Below are 23,906 nucleotides of genomic sequence, written 5' to 3' on the forward strand. Positions count from 1 at the left end.
GGAGGCCAGCTTTCAAGCCACGGAACAAGGAAAATCACACAACAGACAAGCTTCTCAAAACCCTTCCTCACCAGTTTGCCTCACCCCTGACCTGGAAGGATAACAAGTGAGGGGCTACAAAGGAGTTTAGACTCCTTGGCCCATTCAGTCTTCTGCCTCTCTGCAGAGATTGCCAACAAGAGTGTCAATTAATGCCCATCATTGTAGTGGCTCCGTGATGTGCACACCTGTCCATCAAGAAGGAGACAGATCAACAACAAATTTCACATAAGTCAACAAACATGATTCAAATGTAAATGACTTTGGTCACTACTGACCTGGGCTGGAGTTGAACTGGTGATCTAAAGGGGAAAGGTCCTGTATCCCATACCCAATCCTTTGAGCCATGCAGTTACCCTAAAAAAACAAAAAACAAAAAACAAAAACAAAAACAAAAACCTAATTTGAACTCAGACTACAGTTCCTGGCAGGTGCACCCTTGTGTGCATCATTCTCAAAGGGCAAGCAGATGACTCACAAGACTACAAAGCACATTAGCTCCAAGTATTAGAGCTGGCCAAAAACTGGGAGGAAAGCCACCAAAATCTAGAATGTAAGTGTTCTGTTTGGCTTTTCTTGCAAAATATGTTTTAGATTTCCTAACAAGGTGGCTGCACAAGCCCTAGAACCACCGGTACGGAGAATGGAGGTGGGGGACAAACAGAGCTGTGCAATAATATTTAATTTATGCTGAGAATCTCCATACGCAGGAATTGTGTATTTGTGTGCATGTCTATGCTAGCTAGCACAATAGGATTCCAATGCCTCAGGCTATTAAGGTAATATAAATGCTCACTAATATTAGCATGTTTGGGGAGACTTCAGGTATCACACAAACTCCAGGCCAGTGTTTCTTCAAAGTGGGGCCACTGAAGCATGTGGATCTTCAAGGTTACTCCAGGGGTCCACCAGTCCCCATTGATCAACTCTCTCCCTCCTTCCCAGTGCCTCCTGAACACTTAGGAACAGCTGCTCAGCATAACACGGAAGAGGCACTGGGAGAGAGCTGGAGAGAGGGGGCAGGAAAGAGGCAGGGAAGAGGAGGGACAGGATGAACAGAGATGGGAAAAGGAGGGAACCTGAGAGAAGGAGCAGAATGGGGAAAGGGCCTGGTGCAGAGTGGGTGGAAAGTTTGGGGCAGCCACAACAAAATTTAAATCAAACTGGAAGTCTTAGGATTGCTAAAGTTTGAGAACCACTGCTTTATACTTCACTATACCCCTTCAAATACTAGAGTGGAGCAAACAGCAAACTTTTAAATAATTATTATTTTGATTCAATCATTTTTGTCACCTTTTTTTAATTTCATTTTTCACAACAGTCACGAGCTTGTGCTTCACTGCCACAATACTTGTAAAAAACAAATATTAAACTAAAATGCTAAATTCTTAAAATTTGCTGTAATTACATACATTTGATTGCAAATCATGAATTTTGTAATCTGCACTGTACTAGCTTCATGAATCACTCACAATAAATTAAATTGGAAATTTTATAATTAAATATACAATCCGTACCTCAAGTTCTATTGGCAAGTTACCTAAGTTATGTAATATTTTTCTTTTAATTGACTGGAAAATATAAGTAGTCAAGAGCATGATTTACAAATTGTAAATATTTCACATAAAAGTATAATTTGCAACTAGCCTGTTGTTAGTTAGGTACATAAGTCCTCCAGAGAACAAACAATGCTAACATGATTTATGTAGCTAAGCAAGACACAACACTAATTGAAAAATCATAAATACAGTTCTTGCAAATTCACAATCTGAAAACCAATAATTATTTACTGAAATCCATGAAGAAATTTTAAATATTGAAATCAAGGGTTTATTTTACCATTAATTTGCAAAGAGGGAATTATTAAAATAGTTTATTCTTTGAAAATTAGGTATACCGAATAGTACTCTGTCAAATAGATTAACCCACGGTATTCTGATTTCTACTTTTTTTTCAGATAGTGAAGCAAAAGTCTTAATGTGGAAGAGACTCCTGTAATATACAGTTATATACAGGGAAGATCTTTTCCATTTTTTTTTTTTTTTTAGTGAATGTAGAATTTCCTTCCCAGTGCGTCTGAAGACAGATACAAGATTTTGAATAAAGTACTATTGTCACCTCAAAAAAGAAATATTAAATTTTGTCAAGCGTTGGAATTTAATTCTGCGTAGGGTTCTAAAGCTGTCTCCCAAACTGCAACAATTTTGCTTTTGTTTGTGAGCTATGCCCAGTTGGAGACTATGCACACTTTTACAATTAAGGAACTAAAATAAATCAGATAAATGCTCAAAATTATTCTAAATATGTTTAATCAAGGAATAACTGTACATTAAAATTAACATTTTAAGAGTCTAATAAATGTGAACAAACACATCCCCCAAGTCTTCTCTTTCCATCTGATCTTGTTCTGATTTAAGTCAATGACAGAATTCTCATTGACTTTGATTCTACAGGATCAGACCCTTTGAATATAGGTGGAAGAGCAAAAGCTGAATTGAGGTCCACTGCTGGCCAAAGGCCGAGAAGTGAATAAAGGCCTTAATTGCAGAACCACTGCAACAGACCTGCTAGTTCTGATCATATTTACAAAAAGATGTATTTTCTAAGCAGTACTGTAGGTGGTAAGACCACTGTTGGCTTAAAAGCCATATACTGAAATATATCAGAAGGTGGTGCTGTACAAAATAAGGAAATCTCTTTTCCTGTATTTAATGTATCATAAAAAAACAATTTTCAGTAAAGAAAACGACACCTTAAGATGCGCTTTTCACAGCAAATATTTCAAGAGGCAGCCTAAAGGATTCTTTATGTAGATTTTTATTTTGTGAGAAGTCTGCAGCTTTGAAGTATATTTACTCCTGTTATTTTTTAATCATCATGAATGTATGTTAAATATACTGTGTGTAAATAATACTCATCGAAACATTTCCAAACAAGTTTTTAATTAAATGTTTTTTCTCTGTAAGCCTGAGTCATGAAAATCTGCTTGAACTATGAAGCTTTTTCCATTAGCCCCTCTCCTAAAATACAATTTTGTTCTCCACTGTGATATTCAACCACATTTAACATTTTCTTTTTTAAATAAAAGTATTACTATAAGGTCTAATTTTCTATTGCCCAAGACTGGTTATTTATGACTATTGCATGGTTGCCGGAAAGGCTATTATAACCCAAATGTGCTTGCTTGTCTTATGAATACCTACATCAATGGAAGAATGACCATTACTCACTCATATCAGGGAACTGTTCCTTCTAATCCAAGGAAAAGCTGTCACAGGGAAGAAAAAATACCTTGGCTTTCACATACACTGGCTAATGACCCATGACCACATGAAGCCAGAGTCAATGACAGCAGCACATCAGGATCTGGTTGTGACATAAATGCCCTAAAAAGAAAAACAGCAAGATAATGCTAGCAGAGGAAAAGAATTATTGTCATCCTAAATTGGTATGCATGTGTGAGTGTGAGTGTGTGTGTGCGCGCGCGTGCACGTGTGAACATACCTCCAAACTGCATAAAATCTTCTGTCATTGTGTCCAACTGAGACTAATCCAGCATAGATTTACTACTCTCAGCCATGCCTCACAGGCTAGTGACCAAAAATACTAGTGGGATGTACTGCACTGATCAACTTGGCACAAAAGCCACCACAACAATCTTTCATGGGAAGCACTGGCCTTGTGCTACTGTAATGAGAAAACAAGAGCAATAGCAGACCAGCAAAACAGTAAACACTACGGAAGGGAAGACAGACAAGTTCCTTGGAAGCACTCCTTTACAGAGCAATTCTTTCCATGAGACTTTCTACCACAGTGTCGCCCATTACTCTAGCCAGTGATTTCCTTTTTTCCCCATTAGGTGTTTATTTCAAGAGAAAAATTGTTTAAAATCATTCTGAAGATGATTAAGATATTTAAAATAATTGTTCTGGGTATTACTTTCACCAAAAAAAAATGCATGCATAGTATCATAATGCATTTAAGCAAACTATCTGCACTCAAGTTATTTATTAAAGCGGCGGATTATTATTCATCTCACGCACATGGGATAAACTAGGTAGGGACCACAAAGTAACCATCTATCCTTTGACTTCTGTAGTTCCTCTTTTGTCATATTTCTTGCAAAAATGACTAAGTGACATACTGGTGTCTTCATTGCTTTCTGGCCATGGGCTGAGTACCTCTAACAAAGCCAGTAAGAACACAACTGACATTCAGACGAATCAAAAGGCACAAATGAAGATATGAAATTTCATGCATAACAAACGCACAGTAATCTAGTTCCTGAAGAAGCAAGGGGAAATCAAACTGTGCTGATATTTCAATCCGACACCTTTGGGCCAACATATAAAGAGTTTCCACAAAATTCCACGATATGTTACTGTAACAGCCTTTTCAGCAAGCTGTAACTCGAGAGAAAAACACTGGAGCACTGGTTCTAAAGGGATAAAGAGATAAATTTCTTCTAAACTTTTAGATGAACCACTCCTGTTTGGGAAAGAATTTCATTAAGGTAAAAATATAATATGAAAAGTGCCCGTTTAAGAAGAATGTACTATTAATTCTTAACACTGTACATGGAAGGGAAAATTGAATTTTTATCTAAATGGTTTTTCTGCATAACCCATTCTTTTACAGCTCAGTAATGGGCACTCCTCACCATTAGTATTTGGGCCAGATCGCTACTGAAAGCAAGAGCAGTCATCGAAAACCATGTAAGAAAAATAACCCCTTAACATCTATTCCAAGAAAAGCTTCACACAAAAGGGGGGAGGGAAATAAAGTGCATTTTGCAATGTGGTAGGAAAGGAAAAGGAAAAATACAGCAAACACCAACTTTACAGATTTTTAAGCAATGTTTTTCTGGGGGGGTCTTGAGACCTGAAATAGAAACAGCTATTGCGAGACTGACTATATGAGCCCAATATGATCAAAACCACAATCAAATGGCACTATCACGTTGAAAATTATACAGCTTTTTTTCTTGCTATGGTGGGTTAGGAATCCAAAGTTTGCTTTCTCTTTGTACATAGTGGTAAATGTAGGCTATGAAAAACTATTTTAATTACAATAAACTATTGCTCCTTTCCCATTAAAACTAGTTTTTTTCAATGTGAAAATGAATGTAATTTAAACAATTTCAAAAAAATGATGCATTGTTCTAATGTTGTGGCCTTATCTGCATACAACAAGCAGCAGAAACATGCTCCATCAAAAAGTAAAAACAGAAACCTGAACTGAAGGGGACTGTTTAATTAAGTTTTGCCTGAGCAAAGGGATTAGATATCAACATGAAACTGACAACATATCTTCAGTTCTAAATATTATTTCAGTATCCTAAATTTGAGCTACAAAAAAACAATCCAGTGTGTCAAAAATAACCCAAAACATCTGATATATATATCTTTGAGGTAAAGTAATAATCACCAAAACTTGAGGCTAAGACAAACCATTTTTTAAGCAGCATTCATTTGATATTCCTCATCTCTGACTTTTTTCTGCATGTTCTTTTAACCTACTTATTTTTGACAATCATGCTAGCAATAAAATCTCTCTCAAGAAGAAGTAGTTCAGAAATGCAGTAATTATGGTTGAGACTACTGGACAGGTAACAGTTTTATCCCTTTTACCTATCTGAAAATATAGTAATTATAGAAAACTATGTCTGTTTTAAGAGTTTAGATAAAAACCATTCCGAATTAAGAGTCAGCAACCAAACCTCCATTATGCTTAATAGGTAGGCATAAAAAATGCCATTGTATCACCATCTCACCCACTGCAGATACTCCAGCTCTTGAAGTTCATATCTGATTCAAGGAACAGATTTTTAACCAGCCCTTTCTGTGATGGAAAATAGGTGAAACTGAAAATCATTTGTATAAAGAGGTTTAAATTAAATTACCCAAATGTAAGAGGATTTGGGCAATTATTTGAACAGTAATTGCTTTCTCCAGAAAACACAAACAAATGATAAAGGCAACAGATCTGTTAGCAGCTAGACACAAAGATTCACAACATTATTTGGGCAATCAGGTGAGGGTAAACTATATTTTCATTTGCCAATAGCAAAGAAATCAGAACTAGAACTACAGCAAATCTTTCCTCCAATAGATCCAGTGGAAGTCAGAGCAGAAAACTACACTCTTCATTTCTGAAAACATGCATGTGTCCTTTCTTGGCTGTATCTCAGTCTAAGCAAGCAAAACCAATGAAGTGTATCAGAATATGTCCACTAGACTCTTTTCTTTATCTGTTACGTGCACGCAACAGTTAAAACTGTTATTAAAACCAAGGATATGGGGGTTTCTTTAGAGTTCAGTTTTATATTTTTTTTACATGTTCACTGCCTCCATCTCCCAGTCAAGTCACAGATGCAGGTAAACTCGTAGCCATTTTGTAAACCACCAGAATTAACTAAAAATAGATGCTATGAAACTCTCTCGACTGTAATCAAAAAAATTTGCTTCTCCATGTTCTTCTGTAAGCTTTACTATCTCAAAACAGTGAGCCCAGTCTTAATTGTATTTGAAGTGGTCCTTATTTTTCCTCTTCTGCTAAAGCTAAAGAAGTATATTAGAAGAGCAGAGAAAGATGGTGCACTGGCTGCTCCAGTGATTCTAAAAAGAGCATCACAGGTCTATATTTAGGGGTGAGTAGAGGCATTACAGCACTGAAGTCAAACTGATTGAAACTATTTTGCTCTCCAGAACATTTGCTTTGATTTTGCTTTTAAAATAGGAATACAAGAGACTCATCATGTTTTGTCCAAGTTAAAAATGTTTGGCAGCTCTGTAGCCTGCAACAATTAAATTGGTGCTATGTGAAGATACCAGCCACCACACTCTTTCAATGTTTTACTATTTTACAAGCTTCTAAGGATTGTCTAGTTTATACTGATAATTGAAGATCATTGCAGATGTTTTATACTATTCCACAATACAAAAGGATCACTTGAATCAGTCCGGCTTTTAAAAGTGTAATTGGGTTAAAGTTCCTATTTTTCAGATACATTGAGAAATCGTTTTTTAAAAAGTCATACTGGATCCAAAAAAAAAAAAATTAAGTAGACATAATTCAAACCAAAGTTACTTATTTATACAATATGTTAAGTTACCCAGCTACTTTACACCTTTATACTGTGCTCAACACTTCAGCCTAATATATTACATTAATAAAACTATGCAGATATACTACATTATATACAAATATACTACATTAATAAAACTATGCAAAAGGTTTAAACATATACTGTAGTTGCTATTTAAAAGTCACCTCAAGGTGAACACGCAAAAAAAAAAAAATCACAGCTCCCACACTCAGTGCCCTAAGAGCTGAGGTGTGTGAGGGAAACCTCATGCAAATATGTTTTCACATCATTTCAGTTTCTTTATCTGTTACTGAGATTTGACAAATGAATGTATGGTACTCTATTCCCAAACTACTGGGAACTATCCCTTTTTCAGTGGAAGTTGAGAGAGTCCTTTCCGGAGGGTGGGAGGGGGAGCACTATGAATACCATTTTCCCTACCAAATACAAATAAAAGTAAATGTAATTTGCAGAAAAGTTAGATTTACAGGTAAGAGACAATCTTCAACCTTTTCAGAGCCCCTCTCTCTGACTGTAGTGACGTTTAAAGTATATTTTGTAATCATGAAAGTCCAAGACTCTGCCTAATGGATCTGAACCAGAAATAGTGTGAGACTGCAGCAAGTTCACAAAGATGAAACTCTACCACTTCAGTTTGCATGTACACCACCATCTTCTCCTAATTCCATCCTGGATGCCATCCACAGATTTGCCATCGCACTTCAATCCTATCCTGCAAGTATGCCCAGCTCTTCCAGCCCTCTGCTTATCCAAAATAAAGACTGCCGACTGTAACAAGTTGTGTGGTCATTTTGTTACATGGCTGCATTGCACTGAGGACTGACCATTGGATCTATCTTCTCTTAGGTGGGCTGCAGATCAGAGTTAGGGAGAGCTTATACATTTGTAAAGAGCATTATCAAGCGCCCATGTCAATATAAAGTGCTATAGAATTACTTTAAACACAACTACAATTGAAATATTTTAAAAATTGATTCAGTTGTGATCAAAAGCAAATGTAAACTCAAATCACCAACAGCCAAATGGCAATGAATTGACCAGCTGTGCCATCTAGCCAAGAGACTGACTACTCACATATATATTTTCATTTCACTCTAGCTGGTGTAGCCTTCCAGACAATCAAAAGCTGCATCTGTAACAGTGCACAGCAGAGCACAATCTCTCCAGAAACAGTTAAGTGATTACAGTGCATTTTCATTTTACGTTTTAAAATGTCCTTTAATTACTCTCACCCTTTTCCCTTTCTGTCATTTCTCAACACATTAGAGCAAAAGGCACCAAAAGGTCACTGAATAGGAGATTACGTAAAAATGCGAAAGCTTTTCAGGAGGAAAAATGCAAAACCCTAAGATTCTAACCAAATAATCATAATGCTTAGTTCGCTTCTCATTTACATGTGTTAATGGACCAACTTTCATGTGTTGCACTTTCACCAATGAACTGACTGCAAGAGAAAATATAAAATTGTAAAAGGTATTAAATCTTCCCAATTACATTGGTGGGGGGGGAGGGGACATTTGCCTCATCCATGAATTAAAGAGTCTAGCTTCTAAACCAAAAAGTTGTTTCATTTTTTGTCAAGAAACATGCCGCCTTTTCAGTTATCAGGCCTTCCTCACCATTCGGATAATCTTTTCATTAGCGACACAAATTCTCTTAAATATTTTGTGACTACTGGCCTTGATTTTTAAACACATTTTACCATATAAAATGCCATTTCATAACGTGAATGATGAAATTCTTTCCTGAGAGCATGATCAAAGGCCTACCAAGCAGTATCCAAATAAGGAGGAAAAATAAGCTTGTATCTCAGTGGCACATTATCTAACTTTTCAGGTACTCGAAACACCGTACGCAGCTAGATAAAATAAATCAAATGCACAAAAGTTCAAGTAAACTAGCTTAGAGGGAGTAGATGGTAAGTGAAATGCCTAATAAAACATTCTGCAGTGAAGCACGAGTTGAATTCTTTAGGGCTTGTACATTTGTTATTTTTACATTTAATCTCAAATAAACTATATTTACTTTAATGCAAAATCTATCATTGGAGCACTTAAATATGACCAGATTTCTACATACGAAGCCAGAAAAGGCTTCTTCAGACAAACCTCAAAACCTAACAGAAATCTAAAGACTGCAACTTCATGCACTGCATTTTTTGTAAAAATACTATACAGAAAAGACAAATTTGAAAACATGTTATTAGCATACATTAATGATGTTTTTAGTAAAAGTTAAAAACACAGAGTCAAGAAACATCTCTCTTTGGTAACTAATAGCTGATGCATGTGTGCACTTCTGAGAAAGAAATAGTTTTAAATAAGATCCACTTCTACTAAATCTGTTACCATCTAATATAGTTAATTGAATACTTTCATTGGAAATTATAACTATTGGATTAGCACCTCTCAGATCTAAAAGAGCAACACAGTACACCTAAACAGGGTCTCCTGAAGAGGTACAAATTCATTATCTGTAGCTATTGAACACAACACAAATTCTAGGTCCCCTGTTATAAATAAATGAAATTAAGTGTCAGGAAAACACTAAAACTGCTTTCTTTTCTAAATATATATTGAGTGTAACACTGATGAAGTGCAGTTAAAAACGTCTCACAACTGATTACCCAAATTTAGGAAAACATTCATGCGTTCTCGGCTATGTGGCCTTTCATCGTGTGAAAGCAGAAGAGTGTAACAAAGACTGGATGTTTTGTGGATTCACTTGTTTGGTGCAATCCAGTATCATTTAAGATGTTCTCTTTGAAGTATTAAGAAAGTCTCCTTGTTAAAATTAATGGATTAGATCTCCAGCTGTTAAATTCACAGCCTTACATTTAAAAGGTATTTAACTTCACAACTCTCACATATAATCCTTAAACATCCTTCACATGGCAAGAAACTTCTCTTTGTGTTGTCCTTCCACAAAAGGAAAGAAAACATTTCAAACAGGAAAAAATAGCTTAACCGCCTCAACTATAAAATACATTAATGTTTGTCTCTAAGTTATTAGTATTATCACTATGGTCCATGTGTGTGATCCAACTAAAAGATACTGTGGAAAAATCTGTTTAATGTCCATTTAAAATCAAAACTAATAATTGAACTACAGGACAATGGCAAGAAGAATCACCTTGGAATTCATATTTCTTAGATAAAGTGATAGCACCTTCATTAGCACTGCAGAGGATATCTTCTCAGAAGTAACACTGATACCAAAATTTAAAAGTGTAATATAAAATACGGACTAAGAATACGGGGGCTACCAAGCCATCATGTTCTAAGTACCTCCCTAATCAAAGGTATCTTTTAAACTGTCCCTGAAGTAAGTGAATTTCAATTAGTATTACTTCAAAAACATAAGAATCTCAGACAATGTATTTTATTTCTTTAAAATAAGAAGGCATCCTTTAAAAAGGGGAAAAGCCAGAACAAACTGATGGAATGATTGCTACTGGTTGCATTAGTGGCGCACAAGAGATTGGTATTCCAAAATTGACATAGATAATCCGTGTCATTATGCATACAAGCATTCCAACCTGAAAATATAGAAAAGAGAATATATTTTACAGTAGTTACAAGACAGGTGACAATTCCACTGCCCAAGAATTAACCTCTAACTCTAGATATTCTAAATATGTTACAATCAAGTAACAATTGCTCCAGAGGTTTCAGATATATTTTTCATTAAAAAAAGGAAATACTGAACACCACAAAACTTCTCTTTAAAAAGACAAAAAAGCCAGCCTACAGGAAATGCAGAAAATCACACTTAGATATAATCAGGTTCTGAGTAAGGTATTTAACACACACTTTATATACATACATATTTCTCACACACACACACACACGCGCACGCACACACACACTTATAAATTATATATGTACACATATATCTATATAAAATATTTAAAAATGTACAGTCATTTGTCTAGCACTACAATTTTATATGCAGATATAAAAAGCATTTTGCTATATCAAAACCTTTCCACTAGCTCAGAAGACTGCAGAGCTAGGATTTAATTGTTACACCAATCTGAAATCTCTTTATTTTTAATCACTCCTTTGTTCAATGCTTTATAAAAAACAATTTGTTGTGTAGAAGTAACAATGTGACACAAATATCTTAGTCTTACAAAAAATGGAATTACTATTTAATAATAAATTGTTCAAATATTAATACATCATTTGTTAGAAAGAGACATACAAAATTAAAAAGGGACATAATGAAATAGAATCACAGATCAGTCTAAATCTCTGCTTTGACCTATACATCTAGTTTCATTCAGTCCCTTTAACACGGTATATGACGATTTGAAGAGGTTAAGAGTATTCTAAATATATTGATCGAGTCTCTCTCCCTCTCTCTCTCTCTCTCTCTCACACACACACACTCACCACTGTTTGAACAATATTCCTATTACAGTCAATCCCACAACCAAATACGTCATTACAAAATAATAGAATCTGTTACTTGAATTCTCCAACCACAACTACTACAAACCAGATCTGAATTCAAACCAATCATCTCTTACTCTAGATTTTTCAGTATAAAGAAAAAGAAATGCAAGACTAAATAAATAAACAACAACACCTCTTACTGAAAAGCTAATATATCAACATACTTCCTGAATGACATATTTTAGAAGTTATAGCTGCTGATACTAACAATTTTGCCTTTATTCTCAGTCTTTTTTCTGATATTTGGCATATAAAGCTGCAAATATTTTAATCACTAACCACATATAGAATAGAAGCAAATATTTCTGAACACAAACTTTTTTTTCCTATAAAAGGATACTGCAAAGCTAATGGTTGGTCAGAATGAATGAAATGATACTATTGTCATTCAAATGAAGCTAAATCAGTCAGAAGCAACTTTACTAAATTTTTACAAAATCAGGAGAGTTTGAGAAATCATATTAAATCCAAATCTAAATGCACAATGAAATCTTCGTTGCAATCTGCACTGGGAGTATTCTCTCCCTATAAATCAGCCCGCTAACCCAGATCATTTATTAAAGATGCAGTGTATTTCATATCTGCAGAGTATATCACATAACTTCCTGGCAAGAGTAATTGCATTTCTGGTAACTTAAAATTCCTTGTGGAAGTTTAAATACCCTTATCAAGCAAACAAACAGCAGCAGTAATCACAGTTTCACTGCTGTAAAGTCTAAGTTTAGTCACTCTTAATTCATTTCCTATAGTCCTTATTACAGTATAAGTCAATTTCAAATCATATATTGCTTTTAATGGTATTTCAACATTTGAAACCCCTGACAGGAAATTTGACAAATTCCATCTTAGTAAACCTCAATTCCCTTGGTAAAACCTCTCAAATAATTCAGCAGTTTATTAAAATAAAAACCACTAAAGAACATATTGGGAGCTAAAAGAAAATCGGACAAAGACTAAAGCCATATCTAGAAAGAATCTAAGTCTTTTGTTAATATTGTGCAGCTTTAAATAGTTTACTTTGTTAGCATTTTGTGTCTCTTCGCTTGTTCTAAAGCCAAGTTTTTTACTGCTATGAAATATTAAAGAACCAAAGATCAGAAATTAAATGTACTAAATTGGACTTGGAAATGAAAACGGGCAACCACCAATGTTAGAGCCACAAAGGGTAACCACATCTATTTTAATTTTCCCTGATTAACAGCGGTGTGGTTTTAGATTACATATTCTTGTGATGCAAACGTCAAGTGAAGGTGTCAATATGGACCCTAGAAATTTCAATGGTGAGGGTGGGGAGGAACAAAAACCAAGAACCTAACTATTAACATTAATCAGAGTTTTCTTAGATTAGTCAAATTAGGTTAAAAAAATGCACTCAATTCATCCTGGATTTTACAAGTGACCCTGCTCTAGCTCTTCCTAATTACAGTACTCAAAGGTTTTAAGAGTCATCAGTATTTCTAGAGACACAATTTTAATGTTCCTCGGTACTAGCTTGTTGGTGGCTAGCACAGAAAAGATATAAATTTCTATCAAGCTGTTTTGAAAAAAATTACCTCTTAAAGGTTACTTTAGTACAAAGAACATAATACTGGGAATACTCCTAACTAAAGAGGATACTTTTAATAAAGATAATAACTTAATAGGATGAAACTTCCAAATCTATAAACACAAAATGTCAAACAGGCTATATATGTGTTTACACCCATGTATTATTCTATTGCCATATATCCTTAAATTCACTACTCATACAAACACTGACAGAAGTGATAAACACTCATTCTAATACTACCAAAAAAACTTCAGCGCATCAGCAAAGAGTCTGTACAATCATTACAACAATTATTCAGACAAGTTGTTTCTCCATTAATGTGGGTATTAACTGAATAAAAAGTTGCCCCAGACAGAAAATACTTCAGTTAACAAACCTCCTGCAATCACAGTAGAACTAACTAATCTTAAAAACACAAAACCACACACACTTTGGGTAATGGCCTCAAGAACATGGAATGCTCTTGGTGAGTTAGAACTTCACCATTCATCCTACTGATAACCTTCAAAAGATCAATCAATGCAGATCACAATAGTTATGTGTAAAACAGAAGGAGCTTCTTTCTGACCCCAGTTGAATATAATTTAAAAAAAATCAAATTTGTTAAAGAGGTTCAGCTATCCTTCAGAAATAAGAGTATATTAACACTACAGAAAAATTAAAGGCATTAATAAACTTATAAACTTTCACAACATTCTTTATTAAACACTACTAAGAGCTTGAATCTAAAATAGCTATGTTTGAAATCTACAAACATTCTCTGTATATGCACAACTGGAAACACTTAGAAATCTACATTGTTTTAGGCAAATTCCAGCTGACTAAAAATGGGTTGAACTTCAGTCACATGATAAATAAATCCCCTTTCTTAAAACACAACTTCAAAAACGTCAGGATATGATTTAGTTAAAAATGCAATACTTCTTATTTTGTGACAGAGAAAAGAATTCATCTGTTTTGTCTCCTACCATTTCAAAGAACAATTAAAGTGAATTCTCTACTTATCTATAGCTCTTGTCTCATTTGAAGAGCTGGTCCATTTAAATCTTCCAAGGGGTAAAAGTAGAAAGCAAAATGAATGTGTCTATCCAGTGTCCTAGAGTTAGATCAATATCTTATTTTATGTTAAGTAGTACTAAAATTTATCCTTATATAGCAATACAAGTTACCTAGTTTTCCTTCCAGGAAAGCAAGCACAAGAGTGATGAGCTGATCTCGTAATATTATTTATGATTATTGTTATATGAGAAGGACGAATTATTTCCTTAGAAGTACTGCTGGCTATTAAATTAGACCATTTTTAAAACATGAGACTGTATGCAGGGGAGCTGTTTAAAACAAACAAAAAAGCCTACCACCACATATACATAAAAAGGCTTACAGTATTAAGCCAAGCTGCAACAAACACGTCCAAAAAATGTTTCGCTTATGTTTTTTAGTCCAATAAATTAAAATCTAAAAAATTTAGTTTCATTTTTCCCAATCTGCTTTTAATTAGAGTGTGCATGCCCGTGTGTATGTCTGACAAGGTAGAACTGACAGGAACTGTGATTTGTGCTAACTAGCTATTGATCCAGTCAGACCTAGATGTTGTGTACAAGAAACAATAAAAGAGAAGGGGCCAGGAAGGATGCTATGTGCAACTCCATTTAAAAATGGAAAGAAGGGCCCCAAACAAACCAATTTATGTCCTTGCCTGGGAGAGGCATGGAGAATGCTGATGGGCTTCCTAGAGTCTGCTGTGCATGCTAAGCACTCCAGCTTCAAATGAGAGTCTCCAGTGCTGGGCATTAAACATGAACAAAGAGACAAACAGTGGGGGCTAGCATTCATGCATCAGAAAACGAAAGCTAGAAAGCCCACCAGAACTGGAAGTAGAAAGTTATGGAGTTTTCAAAGCATCCAAGAGCCCTTTTCGTAACACCTATCTTTACTTAAACGCCAAAGATTATAAAGGGTTACTACAAAAACAGCTCTTATGAGGAAAGAGTGAAAATAGGTCTGACCCAGCCTATGGTTAGCAAAATGAATCAACATAAAACATGATAGGTGTGGATGATGTAAAATACACCCAGATGTGCATATGGACAATTTTACATATAGTGGAGGAACAGTGTATGCATACGGCTTAAATCAAGGACCTTAGAAAAAAATGGCTTTCCTACAATGGAAATTATTAAATCTAAAGTCATCTTTGTTAAGGACCTTTTATAACTGTTTTCCACCCATGTTTTTTTCATTTTAGAATAATATTGCCCTCTAAATAATATAGAAAACCAAGAATGAAAGCTAAATGGTTAACATTAAACATCTGTCAATGAAACATGTTTTATATTGACACGGAGTCTGATTTTATGTTTTCTTTAAGTTAACCATGGTAGAAACTTCTTAGTTCAGCATCACATATTTAAAAGATAAACCTGTATAATACAGAAAAGATGTAGATATTATATACTAAAGTAAATATTGCCATAGGAGGAAGCTCTCTTCTGTCAATATATTTCTGTAAATTGAACTCAGAGAGCCCAATTTAAACTTTCCCTGCTTACTTAACCGTATGAAAATAAAGCTTCAGAGGGTTAAGCGAGTTAGTCTGTAAGGTGCTACAAGGCTGTTCATTGTGTGTTAAGTTTTTCCAGTTACGGACTAACAAAACATGTAGATGGTGCCATGAGCTTTCGTGGGCACAACCCACTTTTTCAGATGAATGGAGTTATTCATACATTTATCTGAAGAAGTGGGTTATGCCCACGAAAGTTCACGACACCATCTACATGTTTTGCTAGTTTCTAAGGTGCTACAAGACTGTTTGTTGTGTTTTAAGTTTTTCCAGTATGAAAAAGTTAGTCGAATTCATTCATTAACAAAGAAATTACAGAGTTTAGAATACTGCCTAACTGGAATTAAAATTAACATGTTATGTGCACAAACTACAACTTTAAAACCATCATCCTAAAAGCTGTAAAGAAACCCATTATCTGCTTCATCTACAGTAAAAGTTCTATTTATTTTAAGAAGCCAATAGCCACTGTTCATCATCTAGCCAATGAAGTGCTAAGTGTGTAGGTTTATAGGGGAAGGGCCGTGTTTTGTTCCCAATGTGAAGTGTACATTCCTTTCACCCAAGTCTGCAAAGGTTCCCTAAATCACTGATGGCCTACCTAACCTACCAGTAACTCCCCTGTTAAACTACAGACCAAATATATTTTCCTCTAGAGTTCACAGAGGAACAATTGTTCCTTTGTGCATGAAGAGATGCCCAACCTTGTCTTGGAAAGCAACAATCCAAACAAACTACTTCATTTCCGAGTAATAACTCGGTCCCTATGCAAAAGAGAGATGCGTTTACATAGGGGGTTGTAGACACAGAGAGGTGACAATCCTAACACCTCTTTACCAACCCCGATTAGGTAATTACATTTACATATTCAATCGTGCTTCCAGAAAGGATGGGTGCATAAAGCCTGTTTGTTTTAATTAGAGTGTCCCCGGGCTCTGGATGGTTGAAAAACTGCAGAACAGGGCAGATGGCTCATCTGACTCAACCTTAAACACTCCCCCCTAAGGAATTCTGCGGAGAAGAGAGGAATCCCCAAGCACCCCTTGTTCCCCTTCCATGACACTAACCAGAATGGCCTATGCCAGGACTGAGAGGAAGGTCTCCTCCAGGATTTAAGAGAACAACCCGGGCCTCCAGCCCAAAATTCATGCTAAGAAAGGGGTCAGAAAGAAATACCTTCTTTGCTGGGATTCTGGGGCTTTGACTTCTCCCACGGTGCCAGAGGTTTGTCCTCCTCCTGCCCCTCCATCAAGGCCTTCTCGCTGGGCATGTACCAGGTGGAGTTATGCTCTGCCATCAGCGAGTCCAAGTCTATCGTGCTCATGGCCCCCTTGCCGGTTTCCGAGCAACAGCTGTTCAAGTCGGCGTCCCCGTTCTGGCTGGGGCACTCGGCCTTTTTGCTCTTCAGGCCCAGGGGCTGGTCCTCGGAGATGCTGAACTGCTGCCGCTGGAGCTGGATCTGCGCCTGCAAGATCTCCAGCGGGTGGATCTCGTCCTGGGCGGAGGTGCTGGTGGGGGTGCGCCCCTGCTCCAGGCCCGGCGTGCCCGGGTGGGCGCCGCCGCCCCCACCCCCGCCGCCCCCCAGGGGCCCGTAGCTGTCCGGGGCCGGGGCCGAGGCGCCCAGCAGGCCCAGGCCCAGCGGCTTCGGCCCGCCCAACAGCGAGTGCTCGGCCCGCGGCGGCAGCTTGGGGGAGCCGCCGAGCAGCGGGCTGCGCGTGGGCTTGGCCAGGCCGCTGTCGGAGCTGGAGGACACCTCGTCCTCGTGGCCGTAGGCGGGGCTGGGCTCGTCGGGGAAGTCCCCGCGCGGGGAGCCGCCGTCCGACTTGCCGGCGCTCTGGATGCCGCTGTCCAGCGAGGCCAGGAGGTCGGGCTGCTCGGCCAGCAGCAGCTCGCCGCCCTTGGCCCAGGAGGGCGAGGTCAGCGGCTTGTCGTGCGGGGCGCTCCCGCCGGCGCCGGGCGGGCCCGGGCTGGCCGCGCCGCCGCTCTCGGCCGGCGGGAACTTGTCGAAGAAGCCGCCCGGGCTGACGTGCCCGCTGTCCCGCTTCCGCCGGCCCCGCCCCCGGCCGCCGCCCGCCGCCGCCTTGCTCTCGCCGCCCGGCGCGGCCTCGGGCGCGAAGCCGGGCGACAGGCTGGTCTCGGTCGGGCCCGGGCCGGGCGGCGCCTTGGCGGGGAAGAAGTCCGGGCCGGGCGCGGGGCCGTCGGGCTCGGGCGGGCCCAGCTTGCGCTTGCCCTCGGGCGGGCTCTTCTTGGCGAAGGTGACGTGCAGGTTGGGCGCGCCCAGGCTGGCGATCATGTTCTGGCAGGCGGTGGAGAGCGCGGCCAGGCAGCTCTGCCCGAACCCGCTCTCCTTGGCGGGCTTGGCGAAGGAGCCCAGCGACAGGGCGCCCAGCTTGCTGGCCGCGGCGCGCGGCGCGGGCGGGAACTCGGGCGCGGGCGGGAAGGCGCCGGGCGAGCCGCTGGCGCCGGGCGCCGGGCCCGGCCGGCCGGAGGCGCCGAAGGCGAAGCCCGCCTGGGGCGCGGCGAAGTCGGCCGGCGGGCGGCGCTCGGCGGGCGCGCCGGGGGACTGCAGCGGGGCCAAGCCGGCGCCGAAGGGGCCGTGCACGCCCGGGGAGTGCAGGGCCGGCCCGTGGGCGTCCGCCGCCAGCCCCAGCGCGCCCACGCCCGGCCGGAAGAGCAGGCCCGAGCCGGGCTGCGGCAGGCCCATGTCGTGCGGGCCGGGCTCGGCGGGCAGGCCCGGCCCGGCCAGGCGGCGCGGCAGCAGCTCCCCCGGCGCGGGTGGGCCGGGGAACCAGCCGCTGTCCTGGGCCAAGGGCGGGGGCTGCGGCTCGAAGCCGGGCCCGCGGGCCCCGCTCTCGCGCTCGAAGGCGGCCTGCGGCAGGGTCCCGACGGGGCCCGCGTGCACCAGCCCGTCCCCGTGGTGCAGCGGCTGCAGGCCGGGCCTCAGTCTCTGCTGCTGCTGCTGCTGGGTGCGCGAGGCCATGTGCTTGATCATCAGGGCCGCGTTCTGCCGCTGCTGCTGCTGCAGGGCCTGCGGGTCGGGCCCCGCGTGCTGGAGCGGGGGGCCCGCCGCGAAGCTCTCGGGCCCCGGGGGCGTGAACTCGCTGGACAGGCCGGGGTAAGCGGAAGGTGAGAGGTGGCTGTCCATGCCCGCGGGGTGCAGACTGCTATTCCAAGACGTGCACCTCTCCACGGCCGGGTTACTGGGGAAGTCGAACCGAGGCCGCTTGGCCACGCTCATGTAAGGGGCATCGAAGTGTTGCAGTCTTTGATTTGGTGGCTGTTGTGGCGGAGGGGGCTGCATATTAAACACGGGGTCGGTGTATGGATGCATATTCCTATTCTCCAGTCTGTGAATAGGGTATTCAAACTGTGCATGCTGGTTCTGCATTATTGGCCCATTGTCCTGCAAGTTGGGGTTGGGAGTATTGGCGTCTGTTTGCTGTTGCCTAGGAATTGCTGGCGGACAAGAGTTTTGTCTGGCCAATAAACCTGTCTGTTGCTGCTGTTGCATTAAAGGATGTCTGGCATTAACACCAGGCTCCATGCCCACAGACATCTTACGAGCACCTCCAAACCTTTCAAAGAACACACCATGTTGCTGCTGCGGGTGAACTTTGGACATCCCCACCATGCCTGGTGCTCTGGGCAAAACAGATGTGCCAGGGAAAGTGCCGCCCCCAGGAGCCTGTCTGCCAGCCCCATAGTGAGGAAGCTGCCCGTCTGACTCGGAAGGAGAAAACACTGGCAGATCAAAGTGTCCTGAAGGGCCATCGCTGGGGTAATTGTATTCCAAAGAATCGACGCCTCCCTGGGTGGGAAGCCTCCTCTGCTCCAGGCTATGGGAATCCGAGGAGCTAGAGGCTGGAAGCCCATGGAAGGAGGCAGCCCGGTTGGGAGACTGGTCCAGGGGGAGGCAGGGCGCTGGCACGGCGTGGTTGGAGCCGCCGGAGTTATGGTGCTGGAAATCGGGCATGTTACCTGATCTCTGCTGTCCAAAACCTTCACCTCCTTGGTTCTCGGCCATATGTTCGTATCCGTCGCCAAACGCTTGCTGGCTGCCTAGATTATTGTTGTAGCTCATCAGCCGGCCTCCATGCAAGCAGGAGGCGCTGGGATCAGACCCAAAGTTGCCGCTGAAGTGGGGGTGATGCTGGTGCGGGTGATGGGTGTTGGGGTGACTGTGGTGAGGCTGCTGGTTGCTGAAAAAGCTGTGAACCGGCTGAGCCTGCATCCCCCCGGCGTGCAGATCCGAGTGTCCCCGGGCATGGAAGCCGTATGCTTCCCCAGCCAGGTTCATGTTCATGCCCAGGAGGGGAGGCTCGCCCAGGGCGCTGATGGCCGGGTCCGCGGGGCCGCCGGAGTGGAAGGCTGGCGCTTTGAAGTGGGAACTCATGCTCAGACCGGCCTGGCCAAAGTTTCTCTCTCCTTGCCCGGCGTTTCTGCTGCTGATCTGCGGCTCAAACTGCTCCAGCCCAAACATACTTCCGGGGGTCAGTGGGACATGGCACCCCCGCGCCCCGGTGCGCGACTCGGGCCGGCTCTCCCAGGAGCGCTCTCGGAAGCGCAGCCAGCGACAGCCCCACAGTCAAAGCCGGTGGGCAGCGTCCCTTCAGCAGGCAGCGGCGAGGCGAGCCGGGATCCCTAGGGAGCTGTCCCCGCGCTCACATCTTGCGGGGCAGGTGGCCTGGCGTGGGGCGGGGCGGTCGCATGGGCAGCGGCAGCCCCGGGCGGCAAGCAAAGTTCACAACAATGAAACCTCCCCGAGTCCGAGCCTTCGGGCCCTGCGAGCGGCCACGGCACTTACACCTGGGCGCGTCCCGCTCTCTCACACCTGGCGCGGCGGCCGGCTCTGGCCGACCTCCGGCTGGGCTCGACTCCGCAGCTCATCGGCGCCTGTCTCCGGGAGCCCTGCTCCTCATCGCTGGGCTGCAGGGGCGCCGGGAGCGCGGCTCAGCCTCTGCTTCTCCGCTCGCCTTGGGCAGCGGCCAGCCCGGCGCGAGTCCCGGCTGGCTCTGCGTGCCAGGCGCACGGGAGGCCCGGGCTCGGAGCGGTGCTGGGTCCCCGCTTCCCTGTGTGGCCGGTGCAGGGTGCCCGGCTCGGGGCGCTGCAGGGTCTCCGCTGCCCGCTCTCCCGCTCCTTCTCTCACCCAGGGCTGGAGAAACAGCAACAAGTTTTGCATTTCAGCAATCAATTTCAGCCATTAGGGCTGCACCAATGAGCGGGACGCATGCTCCGGGCTCGGGGCGGGGCTCCCACTTAAGGTGGCTCCTTTCCCTCTCTGGCTCTGCAACCCCTGGATCCGGGCTCTCTGCGCTAGGGTGCCCAGCACCGTCCTGCCCGGCCCTGGCTCTGCCCATCTGTTTCACCTCCCGCCAACGCAACTAATGTCGGCCCGAAAGAGGCTCTTTTGTTAGCACTCGGCCATTCGCGCTGGCTGCGCGGAGTAGGACCGGGACGGACTGGCCACCGGGCGGGGGGGGGGGGGGGGGGGCGCAGGGCTCTCCGCTTGGCGCAACGGGCAGCGCACAGGGGATTGGCGATTCCCTTGTAAACGCGGCCAGTCTGGGCTGCTCTGCTCTCTACAGTACCGCCGTAGGAAAAGCACTACGGGCCGGGCTGGAGTCTCCCACTGCCTGTAGTGAGACCAGGTCCCGGCTGCCGCTGTGAGGAGCGGGCTGTGTTAGGCACTGTGCACGCGGAGCGCACGGTTTGCGCAGCGCTGTGGCATGTAACGATGCTGCCCAGCGCGACGGTGCGCGGGAGTCAGTGCTCTGCTGGCACAGACCTCGCCCGACTTTGGCGCGGGGAGGGGACGAGCATATCTGGCAGGGGGCCGTGCTCGGTGTTTCAGTGAATGATAAGTTTTCCGGGCGAGGCTGAACTCCCGCTACGCGCCTCAATAATTGTTCCCATTTCCCGTCTCATCCCTCCACCCGGCTGCTGCGGGGCGCCGGGTACCTGCCCTGAGTCGGACTAAAGGCGTCTGCTGCCCTTCTCGCCACTTTTATTTTTCACACTTTGCAATGAACTAGGACAAGCGAGTGCGTGTGTGGGATGAGGGGAGGATTATTGATCGCTGCTGTTCTCGGGGACCCGGGCTGGGGGGCCACAGAAATCCGTCCTGAGCATTAGAACCACACGGCAAAGCCCAGCTCGGTGTTCTAGTCGCGTCTTGATTCCCACAGTGGCTTCCAGCGTTGCGCGACGTGCTCGTGTATCTAAGCAAGATTTCTGTTGTAAGGTTGATAGTGTTTTTATTATTATTATCATTCAAAGGGATGGCCAGACAGCCAAGCCTCCTTAAGAGATCAATTAGTCTAGAGGGCCTAAGGAGCGGACTCGGGTTCGGATACCAAAATCAATAAGTGTAATTTAATATCTGCTCTGCTCTTTATGAAATATTTATCCCAATAATCTTAGTTAAAATGTTTAGCTCTCTCCGCTCTCCACTGGGGCTAAAACCCAGCCAGCGTTTAGAAGTTTGTAAAAAGGTGGACAGCTTTGAAACCAAGCACTCAAAGGAGATTTTGGCAAGAGGGTAACGTTAAAAAACGCGTGTGCAATGCCGCTAACTTATTCAAATATAAATAAAATATTTATAAACTGTGCTCACACATATTTTCGATGGGCGTAGTTCCGTGTATTGCAATGTTTTCTAAAAAGCGCAATAAATAGATGTTATACAGAAATTGTTCTCAAACCACGTTTCTTTCCATTTAGACTGGACCCAAATAGCCAAGCCTATGAACTGGCTGGTAGAAGTGATCCGGTTCGCCCCCATCACAACCTGTCCCTTAGAGCTAAACTAGACTGAATCCAACGGCTCTAAAATGTTGGGAGAAACTTCTGCCGTGTTTGTGGAAATCCGTTGGCAAACCGGGGCACGCAGGCAGGCCTTTGTAGAGGAAAATGCTTTTTTTTTTTAAATCGAGGATTTAAAAATAAACGACAACTACAAGGCAATTCAGGTGTTCGCATCTCGCAGATGTCAATAGATTTTAAAAAATAAAAATGAAAATTACTACTACCAAAAAAATGAGATCTATAAATAAGCGGCCATGAAGAAGTATTTGTATATGGCAGTAGAGTTTTAAAAGGATTTTTCTGCAGGATCAGGATGCTGGGCTGTGATTAAATATTGATTTTGTGTAATTAGTTTTCATGTGAACTATCCTCCTTGCTGATGGCTTAGAGATTTCAGAACTAGAAAAGAAATGGAATTGGACATGGAAATTATTACTTAGCAAAGTGACAGGGGGGATGGAGAGACGCGGAAGGCCCGGGGTGCACAGTTTATACCAGGCGCTGGGCAGAAAATAAAATAAGTACAGACTGACAGCGATACAAAGGAATAAAAGGAAATCTTACCGATTCTAGGGGAAATCGTGATAAAAGAAAATGCCCGCTCCCCAGACCAGCGGGCTATACAATCTAGCCCAGTTTAAAACTCTACAGGAAGAATAGCAGCATTTTAGACAAACCCGTTCTATTTTAATAAAGTCTGAAAGTCTTTCTATTTTAATACAAAGATTCTAGTCTTATTCCGCACAACCTCGTGGCGTACGTAGGAATATCCGAGCGCAGGACCTTAGCCAGTAGCTGCCCCATAACCCGCACCAGCGCGCACCTTTCGGTGTTTTTCAGAAACGCCCTTTCTTAGCATCCCCTTTCCCGGGACAGGGCTGAGGCCCAATCGAACGCAGCTCTTTCATGGAAAGGCGCGTGGTCGTGGTTTTTAACTTTCCGCAACCCCTCCTTCTCCTTTCCAACCCTAATTATAGGGCACCCGCATCCAAGTACCAGTCTTGTATTCAAAGGCAGCTCAGGCTAAGCTGTGGCTGCAGGCCTGTGTGTGAAAGAGGGACTGTGGATCTCTCTGTTGCTGTCTGGATGCGACTCTGCATGTCTCGGGGAGCGAGTGGCGGGGTTTTCTGTTATCCGCCTGTGCTGGGCTGGTTTCTTTCAAACAGACACATTGCCCCCTAGTGTACAGAGGCATACAAATCCCAGCCCGAGTGTGGGAGCAAAGAAACACATCCTACAGGAGCGAGGCTATGAATGAAACTCGGATCGCTCATGATTTGCAACCCTCGCCGGATGGCGTTTTCTTCCTAGATGGTAACGAACTTGCAGAAATGCGCTATTTCTGCCTCCGCGGTGCGCAATCCAATCGGCTGCAGGGGTGTCCAA

The 23,906-nt window shown here is 43.0% G+C and overlaps 1 protein-coding gene across 7 annotated transcripts in view; it reads right to left on the bottom strand.

Annotated features, from left to right (window-relative positions):
- LOC112544769 (transcriptional activator MN1) overlaps nt 1–20,917 on the bottom strand; it is a 219,474-nt gene extending 198,557 nt beyond the window's left edge. For 4 of the 7 annotated variants that reach the window (XM_075898902.1, XM_075898906.1, XM_075898903.1 and 1 more), the window contains exon 1: nt 16,893–20,917. In XM_075898902.1, the coding sequence (XP_075755017.1) occupies nt 16,893–20,196 (3,304 nt within the window). In that variant the 5' untranslated portion in view covers nt 20,197–20,917. Of the gene's footprint in view, nt 1–317; nt 397–2,062; nt 3,426–16,892 lie in introns of those variants that run through there. The other 3 variants (XM_075898905.1, XM_075898907.1, XM_075898904.1) reach the window with 3 other exon arrangements.
- Nucleotides 20,918–23,906: the final 2,989 nt, after the last annotated feature.

Source organism: Pelodiscus sinensis, chromosome 15 (assembly GCF_049634645.1).
Source record: "Pelodiscus sinensis isolate JC-2024 chromosome 15, ASM4963464v1, whole genome shotgun sequence".
Taxonomy (NCBI): Eukaryota; Metazoa; Chordata; order Testudines; family Trionychidae; genus Pelodiscus; species Pelodiscus sinensis.